The sequence below is a fragment of the Opisthorchis viverrini genome, assembly GCF_000715545.1.
Source record: "Opisthorchis viverrini unplaced genomic scaffold opera_v5_10, whole genome shotgun sequence".
Taxonomy (NCBI): Eukaryota; Metazoa; Platyhelminthes; class Trematoda; order Opisthorchiida; family Opisthorchiidae; genus Opisthorchis; species Opisthorchis viverrini.
Window position 1 is genome coordinate 828230 of NW_008751666.1, and position 14151 is coordinate 842380.

Consider the following 14151-nt stretch of genomic DNA (forward strand, 5'->3'; position numbering starts at 1 on the left):
CAACTCGTCTGGACCATGTTTTTTTTAATTCCGACGAAATTTGTCTATTAGTTCAGGTTGACGGGGGTATATTGCGGATTTGGCTGATTCATTGTAGCATACAATTGACACGTCTGGGTGCACATACCATTTGCATCCGCGGGAGTTTGGGTGAGTGAAAATGGCGGTCCTAGGTGACTGAAGGTTTTGATAACTTCCACTTTTCAAGGCTGATGAGAGGCATAGGAATGAAACTGCAATTATTCTGAAGGCTGCAGGCGAGTCCAATTGCAAACAAACTGATGAATAACAAATAGTTATCTGGGTGATAAAGAGGCAGTAAGTGGTCTGAAGTTTCGGAAATTGCATGCATCTACTATCACAAGGTCTGATGTTATGAGTACGACTGGATCTGGATGAAGAATGCTCTAAAATACAGGTGATGTCTGTTTGGATGTTTGGGCATCACGCTCGTAGTTCGAGTTTTGAGTGGCTATTAGCACTGCTGGATTAGCCGGTCAGCTAACTCATTTGCGACCGGTAGAAATTCGCTTGACCAAGCTGCGTGCCAAATTTCGACACTGTCCGGTTCGGCTGTAGGATCGTCGAGTAGAAAACTCTGATGAATACGGGAAACCACAATTTCATCTGAAACACAAGGACAAAATTTAGTACATTGGGTTGAATTTTTCGTAACTTCCTGTTTTCGGCAGCACTGGGACAAAAATTGCGACGAGGGATCTGGTGGGTTGGAATGCGGTGTCCCTCGTAATGTGTGCGACCTATTTCGCTTCTCAGGTGAAAATTTTTGCTTACGCACTGTCGAGGGTAACAGCGGGTAGTATGGCCATACAGCTCTGTAATTAGTAAAATGCAACTGAAGGAACACAAGCTCGCAAGTCAAGTGGCTCACACAATTAACTTATTGGCCAACCTGCTTGTCTTAACGGCGGAGACAGTAGAATTGGATAAATACTTAGGCGAATTTCTGTCTCACTTTACCAAGATTTATTCTTATCGAAAGTAACAATAGTGGTATTCCGTGGTTGTCTCGGAAAATTAGTTTAATCTGTCAAGTTTAGGTTGGATTTTTTTTAACGTCACTGGTAATGGCACTTCAAAATCGTCAAGTCCTCTTGGGGTTACTTTCTGTTTATGCAACTAGTAAATGCTGCGGAAGACCAAAGAATTTTAGGAATTGTCCTTTTAAAGGTACTCCATTTCTGATTAGGTGCCTCAAGAGTATCTATCCATTTAGCTGGACGCTTTCAGCAAGGGACAGTTGACATTGGTACTTACCAGTGAACTCCGTTAGGAGGTGGTAGAGTTCCTGCATCGTCCCAACGTCAATCAATTCAGAAATAGGTTGGGTTGGGGATTCCGTATAGTTCCACAGCGTTTTGCAAGCCAAGCCCGCTAGTTGCCAGTCATGACCCGCAAAGTCCCGAAGGGCAGCAACCAGCCTGAATAAACCAGAACAATGGATCCTGAATACTTGTAGGAAGTGCATGTAGAACCATATAATATCCCCAGCAATTTAACTTTAATTTTGTTGCTGAATACTGCTCACAGGACTTGGTTCGCCGGACCAGAAAGTTCTTTCAGCCTGACTACCACCAAATGACATTGTAACTTGTCATGTGTTACGTAAGTTAGCTGACGATCAGGTGGCGTCCTTGGATAAAGATGCTGTTTCTGTTGAGCTCATATGACCCATGCTCTGTTGTGCTACGAGGTCAACCCATACTGTTGAGAAATCGAAATCGAGCTTGTGACAGCTCAAACTCTCGACTAATAATGACAGCAGTGGGAAACTGGTCAAAGAGTGAACACGTTGAAACAACTCAACAATAATGGACCAAAAGCTTCTGATGGTCTGTAACTGTCAAGTAATGATTAAAAATACTGGAAGGACTCAAGTTGCAACACGAAGAGTTAAGAAGACTAAATCCAATAAATCGAGTCGGCCGATAGGAAGTGACGCACTCTCACGGAAGCTTTCAATGTAAGTTGTTTAGTGTAAACTCCGGCTGCTTAGAGGTCTACCCTTGCTTCTTCCTTTACTTGAATGTGCTGGGCTCATCTGAAACCCTTGTTCGGTTTATTCCATAGAGTACAACAAGAATACGTTAGCACGGAATTTGACGGCCAGACTAAATTTACTCCGTGATGTGAATTTGTAAGTACTGAAGGATCACTGTTTAGGTCGTTCTACTGTAGATCTGCCCGAAAATAGGTCATGGAATGCACTCATGTTCGTTCATATTCTGGAATGAGCATTTTGAGCATTCGCATCCAACTACTGCCTAAGCTCAATAGGTTTGAAAAACAAATGTCATGTTTTACGAAGTGCAAAATCAAAACTCAGTATGACAGCATAACCTGGTGTTACATCACAAGTCGCGTACCCGAGTTCAGCCTGTTTTCACGGATCGGANAGAATACGTTAGCACGGAATTTGACGGCCAGACTAAATTTACTCCGTGATGTGAATTTGTAAGTACTGAAGGATCACTGTTTAGGTCGTTCTACTGTAGATCTGCCCGAAAATAGGTCATGGAATGCACTCATGTTCGTTCATATTCTGGAATGAGCATTTTGAGCATTCGCATCCAACTACTGCCTAAGCTCAATAGGTTTGAAAAACAAATGTCATGTTTTACGAAGTGCAAAATCAAAACTCAGTATGACAGCATAACCTGGTGTTACATCACAAGTCGCGTACCCGAGTTCAGCCTGTTTACACGGATCGGACGACAATGGTCCTTGTAAGGGATTTTGCTCGTGGTGTATGCATTGCAAGTACCATGAACGAGCTCCATATTATCGTTGGGAATTTCATCTCTTCCGGGTCAGCGAATGCATCCTGTTCTCGCTATCCTAACTCTGTCTTGGTTACAGTCGCGCGCACGTACACGGATACCACATTGAAACCTGATGAAGAGTTGTTTCGTTCGCATCTTTCACTTACGTAGTTGTGGTTGGGTTGATCAGTCCGACATTCACTTAATGGGTTCGAACCGACACCATAGACATGTTCGATTGCCAAACTTCAGACAACTCTTGCATAAATGTAGTTCAAACATGCTGATACCTTTGGCTGTAACAGACGAAGGCAGCTGTGAACGGGCGGTTCAACGTTCAACTTCACCTCAAATTACAAAAATCAGTATATAGGTTTCGGCGCTGACCTAGCGTTTGTGTTTCTTCCTTCTATAGTGTACCTTTTTCATCACATTTATCGGCACATTGACATCACCGCCGGTATATTCATGGACGGCAAACGGTCTTAAGCTTCAGTGGTCTTCATGAAGACTCTAAGGTGCAGACAAATATAAACGATCCACGTGACAAATAGGTGAGTTAACCAACGGAAGAGAACTGAGGGTATCTGCTTACCTTGCTAGTCCGCCAAGTTGTCGGAAACTGGACCGCTGATCTATATCGGCCATCATATTAATCAACACACCCAAAGTACTGTATACCAGTTCAGGTTGCGCTGAATCCAAATTTTCAATGAGAAGCTGCAAAATAGCATCACGGGCACCCGTTTCTCTGGTGTGTGTTTCATTTTTAGACTTAAGCAGCACTGAACCACCAGACTCTACGAGCCAAAGTCGTAGGTTTCGTTGTCGGGTCAAGTTGCCGAGGATGCGGATACAGCCTAACACAACTTCTGGATGTGTGTCGGGGCTCGCGAGTGCGCGCAGTAACACTGGAAAGATGAGATACAAACCACAATGAACATAACCACTAAAGCAGTTCACAATGTGGGAGACCAAACCCTTCCATATAGGAAAACCTATTGCTTGTCAGATTCAGATCTAATCTATAGTCACGATATTGAATGTATGGTGATCGGAGAGAAGGGCGGACAAAAAATCAGGTTATACGAGATATTCTTACCTTCTGCGATATCGAACTGCCTTGCAACCAGTTCGGGTTCACTATCTGCATTGATGTAGTAAGTGATATTGTTCAGCCCTGCCAAACAATTGAGAAGCGATTCCGTTGGACCACGAGAGAATTCGTTCACTAAACAATGGAGAGTAGGGCTTTGTTCAGAATGTATGAAATCTTAGAGGATGCAACTATCCCGGTCAAAAAGAGAAAAGATTCGGCCTAATGTAGCACAGGAATCCCTAAACTCCCAGTCGTGTTCCGAAAATAAAATAGACGGAATTAATGGAGTGTGAGGAAACAACTACCTGAAGATAAATGCAAAAGTGACGAAGAAAGATTGTCATACCATTCCCATCCACAACATTAGCAAAAACCGCCCATTCCATCGGTCCTCCTCAAATTAACGTGAGTGCTTGAGGGAATGTTGAAGGCTAAATTCACAGCTTGTCATATAAAACCTCATCAATTCATACTGAATAACTGACTGTCAACGTGGGAAATCCATTTATTAAGGTTGATTGAAACATAAAATTCAAGCGTCCTTTATGGGATTAGTTGTAGCCACACTCAGCTGCGAGCGGTTAGGCAGAAATTAGATTGTCGGAGCACCTCGCTAGCCATAACAATGCATCAGAGTCGCCATTTTTGTCAAGACTATCGTCTAGTTTATTCTTAGAGAGACTAGAAAATTAGCAATCTATCTTGATTTACTTGACAAGCTGTGATCTCAGTAGACTGCTGGCTCCAGATACATCCAGCATGAGCTGAGGAAGTAGCAGCAACGTGTTTGACTTGAACATCAGATGGCGTGAATTCTAATCCCGACTTAATAATGTCAAATTTCGAACTCGCCAGCCCCCGCTCTTTGGTGTGGACTAACAGTAACAACTGTACACAAATTTCGAAGAAGTGCTCGCGAGAGAGTTATCTGAACACGCATCCAACCAATTCCACAAACTTATGAATGAATTTTTCATTTTTGTGTGGTTGGTCCACCTAAGAATGTGACTCAACTTTGTCCGGGTTACGTTGTCTACCAAAACGCAAAAGTTTGAAAAATGGATTCGAGCGGTCTTTCGTTCAGAGAGACAGAGACTATCTGAACATATACGTCGTCTGAGACTTTCCAAAATTGAGTAAAGATCAGTTTTATATCAGAGGACCTGAATACCAAGCCCTTTGTTACAGACTGCCTTCGCTTAAAGTAGGGGGCGAATACGGGGTTTTGTTGCGTCTTGCTTAAGTTCAGGAAAGCAAACTTGATTGTGAGCAACAACTCACAACAACTAGTGAGTATTTTAGTTACTCCAGAAAGTGGTGAGAAATCCGAACCTTATTACGGACGAACGATGCCACTGTTTGCACTACTGATCAAGGGTCAGTGGCCAATATATCCTATGCTTGACGTGGTCTTTCTCCGCGGAATGTTTTTTTTAACTTATTTTCCGCTTGATAAGTTAGGGTTGGTCACCATCAACAGACAAGGTTCACCTCTATCCTCCTTCTCGCAGAAGACATGGAAATGTAGCTGTTAAGACTAACTAATTAAAAAACTGGTTAACTCCCTAGTAAATGTCAAATCAGCTTTTAGAAATACAGTGAGAATCCCTTCAACCAGTTTGTTGGTGATGTGCTAGGATGTGTTCTTCCGAGATCTTAGTGCACTTACCAATAACAGTCAGAAAAAGATTCAAACAATCCGAACCGGTAACTGCCAGCCTCCCAACCGCATCGCCAATCGCAGCGTTGGCCAGTATCCGCACAAGCTTATCCAAAACATCCGAGTTTTTGTCGTCTGTGCCAGCTTGTACGTTCGTGTGTCGCTGATTCGGAGCTTTTGACTCTAAATGTTTTGTGGCGAAAATGAAAACATTGACAGAAAAATTTGAGACTCAACGATTAGCCGTTCAGAAACTCATTAACAGAATTGGACCCCAAGCTCACATTACGCAGTGAAATTCCGTTTTGGAAATTGCAGTTTGCTAGTTAAACCTAGTCTGCGTATCACCCTAGCTAATTGTATAGATTAAGCATCCGTCCTGTAGTAATTGTCTCATTGTTAATTATAACCGAAAGTGGGCAGATGGAATTTCTGGATCCGAAATCCTTTCATGTCAAAAAATGGGCTCCCAGTTTTGAAGAGCTTAGGCTAGCGGCTAGATCTTATGTGATTGTCTCAGACAATCTCCCCATGGAGTACACAGTTCTGACTAAGGCTGAAACGTCTGACGTTCGAGTCAGACACGCAGCTTATACACCACTGATGATATTGCTGCCGGTGAAGCACACTGGAATACAAACTCAAATGACTCGGGTCATAACTTGTTATCCAATGAGAGGTCGAGGGCTGGTATAATTTCTAAGAGAAATTACATGCAAAACGCAAATTACCAAGTGGGTTTGATTTTGCTGAGCAGATGTAGGCCACATAGCTTTTTACTTGGAGCCCTTTTTCTGAGAACATGTAGCAGTATTTTCAGAATTCACCTGATAAATGAACTCTTCTGGTATCTTATTGCCATATGAACCGTAAAGCAACTCGGACGAGTATATTTTAATCTCAAGGGTAACAGTACGCCAATGGTGTGCATCTTTAGAGTAATATTCAAGTGTTGTTTGGCCTAAGGATTATAATATTTCCTATGGCGCAAACCGATAAGCAACAAAAGAAGAGTAAATATTTTAAAAATAAATTTCGGTGGAAGAAACTGAACTGATGGGGTAAATGTCTAGCTTATCAAAGTTTGACTTGCATCAGATAAACTCCTTGGTTTCCTTACCGTATTGCGAATCTCGTTAACTCAGTTGGAGAAAACCGGAACTCCTATAAAACATGGCACTTGGAACTTTTAAGTTCACCCAAATAAAGCATAGCAAAGTCCCATGTAAGTCTTGATAACAGACGACTAAAAATCGCGATTAAGGAAACAAAATCATGGCATCTTCATGGCTATACACCCCCCTGGTTCCAGATGAAAGCCTTCGTTTTCGGAAACCTACTAGGGAAAAAGATACGAAATAGTATTCCATGTTACCAAGATGTGTTAAAAATAGATAGCTGATGAGTGATGGGTAGATGCATGATGAGAAACACAGCTGTTTTTCGCATACCCTTTCGTGAGAAAGACACAAACTGACCCTCGGCACGTAAGTCCTAAAATATCTGATCAGTTGGTGGTCTTTTCATTAAACTCTTATTTCAAGACAGTCACCCATTTTTCAAGACACCTCAAAATCTGATTTTGTGGCACTAATCTATGGATATGTGATATGCATAATATCAGGTCTGACTCAGTTTTGCCAGTTTGCACAAATCAGATTACTTCGGCTGATGAACTTATGACTCACGGAACGTTCTTCAGGGCTACGTCTAAGCGGGTCTAGTTTCCAATAGAGATTTCATCCTGTAAGTTAATTTAATCAGTACTGGGAAGCCAGGAAACGTCATGGTTGTTTCATCCTCATTTAAAACAAACATCGTTGCTCATCTAAAGATGCTCTGGGCAGATATGAATTCGAAACTTCTGGCTATTAGTTTGTAGACTAAGCCGTTCGGAAACGAGTGACTGATCCGCAATGTCCTAAACTCTCACTTAGGCGGTATATAGCACCACTAATCCTTCAGTCACAGAATCCGCATCATTTGATTACGCGTTGACGAGCTCTTCGAGCGATGAAGCCTTCCAATGTAACCATGCCACATTCACCGTCCTCGGCTCACCGGTTTGACAGCACCCCCCTGGCCAGCCGCGTCGTCGCGTTCCAACACTTTGTGGTCCCAGGAACTTTGATTAGGTTTAGAGCAGAAGAATTAGTATTTCAGTGTGGAGGATGGCTTGTCTTGCCAACCTTATTCACTATCTGTCCGTTGCACTCTGATGGGAGTTGTCGATAGGTTTTCGATACAAAACTGGTGGAAACCTTTTGTCCATGAACTATTTCTTCCTTCGAAAATGAGGACTAAGTTCGTCGTTATAAGATGATTGAACTCTGAGTATACGTCAGTTCGGATTTTCTCTACATTAAGCTTAGCTATCAGTTATCCAGCCCAGTGTCTCAAACTTTTTGTTCCCTGGACCGAGCTGTGCCTTCCGGACCATTTAGTATACTTCGAGCCACAGAAAAGGCGGTGTGGGTGTTGACGCGGTTTGTTTGCGCCATAGCTGACAGGTTCCCTCTTTTCTGAAGTGACGCGGTGATGCACCGGCGAATCTCTGCCAAATAATCTCGTTAGGGCCATTGAACAGACCCACCATGGATACATAGATACGGTATATGGTATGGTAGGCGGATGTGCGGATTTTATCCTCCTCTGTGCGTTCGAATGCCCTAATGATGCAATTGGCACATGCGGAAAAGCGTACAGTGGTGTGGAACATGATTGGTTATGTGCCTTCTGGCTACGTGCCTTCTGAGTGAACTCGCTCAGACCTGTTGCTTGATGATCAAGGATCCTGCTTCCGACCAACCATGTTGCTTTCTAACCGCATTCGGGCAGCCGGTTTGAGATTTTGATTTTGAGAATAATTTTGGTAACACTGAGTGACATTGCCAGTCGTCTGAAAAGTTTTGTTTTTTGTAAAATCTTGTTGATGTTCTGAAAACTTTTTTGACAAGAGTATGGAACGCATCGGAATAAAGTCATAGTCAGATCAAACAAACTGTGTAGACATGGCAGTTGGCTGAGCGGTATCTACATGGTTAGAGCCTGCTTCACTTGGCAGTAGTCGGCATGAATAACATATCAAGCAATGGAAGGAGCCGGTAGTGCTGATCAGCGTTGTCTGGCTCTACATGAAAAGCAATCCCTAGTAGACAGGGTATCTGCACTTTGCGGTAACCGAACTGCACATAGTACCTCACCAAGGGAGTCAGTAGGCGAGCTGCCCTCGTTCGGTCGGAATTCGCTCAGTTTGTATGTTATTTATTCTACTCCACCTGAAATATGGGTATGGTACAAGTACCTCTCAACGACAAGGGCATATTTCTCATGCATGGTTAGTCAACTAGGGTTAAACTTTCTCTGGTTCAACTCATTTGTCTGTAAAAGGTCTCAGAATAGACGTAGTTGACTGGCCTATATTTTGCAACTGGTCCTGAAATAAGGCCAGTGCTTACGAAAACTGACACAGTGGATTAAACGTAAGTATGTATCGTTTCAAAATTCTAATTATTATTATGGTTAGTTTGAAACGGTTTTGTTATAACGCGCAGGTTGGTAAGTGCAAACAATGGATGAGATGATTCACCAGTCTCTCTGGGTAAATAACATTGACAAAGCGTGACTGTGTCTGAGGTGGGAGATAACAAATGGATCTCAGAAAATGTAATGATGCACTAGTTTGTGCACATATTATGACATATCCAACCATAACTTTTATAATAGACTCAACCATCAACGTTATCATATCCACTAAGCCTTCGCTTGCTTCTCAGTAGGTAGATTTTCACGTTCATACTGGGTACGGGATACTGACGGGTGATAAGTGATGAGTTGTAACTAAAATCTGATGAAAACGTACTGTTGTAGCTATAAATAGGCAAAGAAGCATAACATCCGATACCTTTTTCACGTTTGGATGTCCAGGTAACTTTCATGAGACTTCAGGAACAGGGAACTTCACGGCTGACTGCCGGCTTGCCTGAGTCGACCATAACAGTCATGCACTTCCCCTAATACCGCGTTTACGACAATACAATTAAGGATAGCGATTCGCAAACAACACAAATAGGGAGGTGATCTTTGTAGGCGCGAAACTTGTGAAACAAGACAGGTATAAGCAAAATGTCTGCAGTAAAATGTGAAGCGTCTGAATCAAGTAACTCATGGCGTACTCCGTTCAGTAAATCCATCATACTTGGTGCGTACAACAATGTGTTGTTGCATTTAATCAAATATGGAAAAATCTAATGTGGGTTAGCATTATCCCATTAGATCTCATATTGAGCTGGAACGCTGACTGAAAATCAGCTTAGCGTTTTATTTCAGTGACTGGTAAAATGTTATCTGCCGGGAGAAAAAGTGACGTTGAGATTTAGTCGTACATGAGCATATGGAGGTATTTGAATAAATGCTACCTTGCTTGTGTTTCAAGACCACAGTTTCACCAACAAGAGTTTCATCGCAGATTCAATTGGCTATCGGAATGAACTGTTTTGGAATTGTTTGTTACCATCAGAAGCAGGGCCTAGGTATGCGGACAGTACCCTAGACTGCTCGCCAAGTCTGCACCGCCCATCTGTTGTCACCAGCCAGGTAACGAGTTATGCTTACTGATTAGCAGACTGACCAGTGGAGCCTCCCATCATAAGCTGTATGCGCGAGCACACTCGTGTCCAGTGGATATATGAATTGAGACTAGAAATATGTGCCCCAATGGGAAGCGACAGTTTGCACGCGACTAGGCTGTAAGTCCTTTGGGTAACACCGAGAAACCTTTGTTCTAATCCCAAACCATTAAAAAACCGTATTGATACATCACGGTTCCACCGACATTTTTTATAAATGGCGTGGACACGCATTATATTATCTAAAGTCACTTTAACTTAAAAGTTTTGTGATTATAAACACCGTAACTTCCTTGTATGTCTTATGTGAAAATTCTCACAATAAATTTTTTTCAGATGAATGTATGTGAATGGATATACTGGGGAGTAGGGTAGGATTGACATTGCCTCTGAAGTCCCTATGGACAGGCTGAGAGCGCTCTCGCACAAGTTCCGTAATATTGAGGAAAATTCACACTGTTCAGCTTGCGGCTTAATTACGTTCGGGTGAGATCAGCTGGCTTTAGTAAGATATTTAATTACTGCTTCAGCGATAAGCAATACTTGATATCTTATTTACGATTGCTGGCTGCCCAGGCATGCGTATAAAACTGATTTAAACGGCCACAGAAGAACCGAAGTTCTGCCTGTTCTTGTGTTAACCACACATTCAAGTTTGCGATAAGCAAGAAATAAGACTTACGAGAAGTTTGAAACTACGCTCGTATGATAGAACATGATAAAGAAATAACCCGTAGGGCGCCGAAATTATCTATGTTTTATTTTGCTAATATTTCAAAGCGCCTAATGCGAGTTTACTTCCCATAGAAACTAATTGTTTGAAAACTGTTAAAAAACAACTGCAGTAGTGGAACAGTTCACACTTACCGATCCAAGCATTCATTTTTGTACTGATGGAATTTGTTCTGATGGGAACTGTTGGCTGATTCAAGTCAAGCGATTTTGCGTACCGATAACACAGGTTACAAAAGTTCTTCAGGCTCTCATTGTCCGGGAACAGTGCCTCACGTGCACTTTCCAAACGTGCCGTAAGGTTACCCAGTAGGTAGGCCAGACGAACAACGAACTCCTTGAAAATAAACAAGCGTAGTAACACCCCCGTAATAAGTAGTCAACTAACAATAAAAAGCGCGAAAGTGCTCCACACCAATGTTCTTATTTAATTTAATTGTATTGGGGAAATTCCGCACCTGATTTTTCGGCCAAAAATGCAGCTAAAATCAATCAAATTTTACAATCCGGAAAATGTCTTCTCACCCGAGGACATCCCTAAAAATCTGTCAACTACTGGAGTTTAAAAACTCGTTGAAGGATTTTTCAGTTTAACTGTTTTGCTAAGCTTGTCAATTTTGTTGCAAACGTCGGGTCGGTTTATCCGTATCGACTCTGCCCTGACCAAACAATCTATCTGTCTTGTCAGTCCCATCCAACTGATTTAAGCCAATGCCATACGATGCTCTTTCTACGCCTGTCGTCCCGGTCGTCCTGCACGTTCTCCTGAATACAGCATTTTCCACCGATAAATCGGATCATATGAACATTAAAGCAGCGCCCTTTGACTGCCAAAAGCAGTGACTAGTAACCGACTAAATGACCATTGGACATAATTCAGTGAAAACTAAGCTATAGGAGAAAAGGCTTTTCGTTGAATATAGATTGCCAATAGCAACGTACCTCATTATCTGGGAACCAGTTGAACATATTTTTGAGGGCCAAACAGAACGCCCTGATTCTGTCGTTCGTCTTGCTAACCAAAGAGTGGAGTTTCGTTGAGGTCATACCGTTGAATTCCAGACTGTCTTCTAGTGCCAAGGATTCGTGTGAAGCCTGACAAGAAACTTCCCTATCGAGTTTGTGGCATGCGTCAGTATACTCAGTCAAGCGAGCCAATAGCCTTATCCAATTGAAGTAGACCAAATAGGAGGCTGTCTCGTGCGTTGAAGTCCAGTGCTGATTGGCAGGGTCCAAAGTATTTCGATAGATGATGCAGTCTATCACGTGATCCATCACTCCATTAGGACAGTAGAGTTTACAACGTGCACCGGATTTGCTGGACAGATTACAGAATATTTCAGAAATCTGTGAATTTTTCCAAAAAAGAGAAAAGTTAGGTGCCTGAAAAGTGGACAAAACTGAGAATGTATGTTACTTATTCCTATATATTTAGAATTTCATTGAACAGCTATCGACAATTATCTCGTTAGCCCAACGCTATTCGCCGAATGCCAAATCAAAAAAGGAGTGCAAGTTGTGAACCACTCTTCAAATAAACGACCAACTTTAGAGGCAGACACAGCATCTTCTGTCAAGTATTCAGCATGTCAAATTACTGCCTGTTGACAAAAGATCAATTGCGAAGAGGCTTCAACGTATTGTAGTGCGAAGGTTTGGGAATACCAGCGTAGTGGCACTAGCCGGGCTGTCTTATTCGCTGCGAGGATAGAATGGATTAAAGAAACTATGCCACAGCTAACGCCAGATGAGTGAGCTTACACAGTTGTGACCTAATATTCTAAAAGTCACTACAGCACTAAGCACTAAACCTGAATATCTCTTGACGACGCACCCCTTTGTAGGCTGCTATCAGAATGAACCAAATGGCACTACAATTGTCCCCCTATAGATGAACCTCATTATTAGAAACTACGTCTTGGAAGCGGCCAGTTCTGCATGCTCCCTGAAGCCTCAGTGATCACAACTCTACCAGAGAAAAACACCATCGAGAACAGACCAGTACCGGTTTGTACCTAGCGATATTTTATTCAGACGCAAACAACCATGTAAAAGATAGAGTCATCACTCAGTTGAAAGATTAGGGGTTTTAATGGCACCATCTTTCTAAATTTAGTCATTCTTCTACAGTCTTTTATCTGTCCTAACAAACTAGATAAACCATATATTAAAGGTTGATGCTGATAAAATTTGATGACAAAATGGATACTTTTACGCGCTTTGTGTCTCGGGGCACAATATCTGAGTTACAATCTTTGAGAACATACCAGTAATCATACCGATAGGTCATACTGGAGTTGTTGGCCCGTTTGTGCACGGTATATGTTTGCAGACAACTTGGTCTGCAGTAAGCTGCATCCAAGTAAGACATACCCTAGTGTGAGGGTTTGTGCACCTCCATGTCCCAGTGAGCTAGCTGGCAGTGCCTGTGCGATATGTGTGACCTCGTATACTGGGATGTCAACGGTTAGAATTCTGATCAATGCAGCTCACCGGTTGGGGTTGCAGTGCCTGTGACGACTTGCTCTTTTAAACAAATGTAATGAACTAGCACTTCACACCGGACACCTCATTTCTTGCCAGGCCTCGCAGATAGGCTTTTGAATCGAAGGCTTTGGTTGACAGCGCTAGTTATCCTTCTGTCTAGTTTTCGGTTTCCCAATCCACGTACAAGCACGATTCCAGCAGGAGTAATTTCACGCTACATCGGCTACGGTGTGTTTTAATCAGTTACGTCACTTCACTTGGTGCGTACAGTTCGGCATGTCAGCGAAAACAGGCCAAAGCTGATGCTTTCCTTCTTCCTCTTTCACATACTTTTTCTTCCCCTCCACTCAACCTATTACCAACCTTCTCCATGTAGGCTTATCAGTTAGGACTGACGGCCTTGCATTGGTTCTGGTAGCAACATCCGCACGTCAGTCGGTGCCGATGGCTTCAGGCATCTCAAAATTACCTTCAAGCTTCAACGCTCACTCTACCTGGCAGTTTTAATTTTCGCATTCCGGAGGAAGCGGAACAACAGACTGCTCATGCTCTCACACTGGACCTACTTGACATGGATATGTGCTGCATTTCAGAAACCGCAATTAAAAACGCAGACATGGCAGATGAGCTAAATACCCTAGCACTATCTAATCGTATCCGGCTATCCAGCTATCCACAACCCACTGTGTCAGGTTGTGGAGGCGTTAGCAGCGTTTGAAGTCACCGAATGGAATGTTCCTCTACTGGGTGGGTACCCAGTGA

At 42.6% G+C, this 14151-nt stretch overlaps 1 protein-coding gene across 1 annotated transcript in view; it reads right to left on the bottom strand.

Moving 5' to 3' along the window:
- Nucleotides 1-72: 72 nt before the first annotated feature.
- The window catches only part of T265_00955 (hypothetical protein), a gene marked incomplete at both ends in the record, with an annotated part of 56114 nt that continues 42035 nt past the window's right edge, over nucleotides 73-14151 (bottom strand). The window contains 7 exons of the mRNA XM_009164870.1: nucleotides 73-627; nucleotides 1279-1442; nucleotides 3379-3694; nucleotides 3886-4014; nucleotides 5552-5725; nucleotides 11038-11239; nucleotides 11845-12249. Coding sequence (XP_009163134.1) covers nucleotides 476-627; nucleotides 1279-1442; nucleotides 3379-3694; nucleotides 3886-4014; nucleotides 5552-5725; nucleotides 11038-11239; nucleotides 11845-12249 — 1542 coding nt within the window. The remainder of the gene's footprint in view (nucleotides 628-1278; nucleotides 1443-3378; nucleotides 3695-3885; nucleotides 4015-5551; nucleotides 5726-11037; nucleotides 11240-11844; nucleotides 12250-14151) is intronic.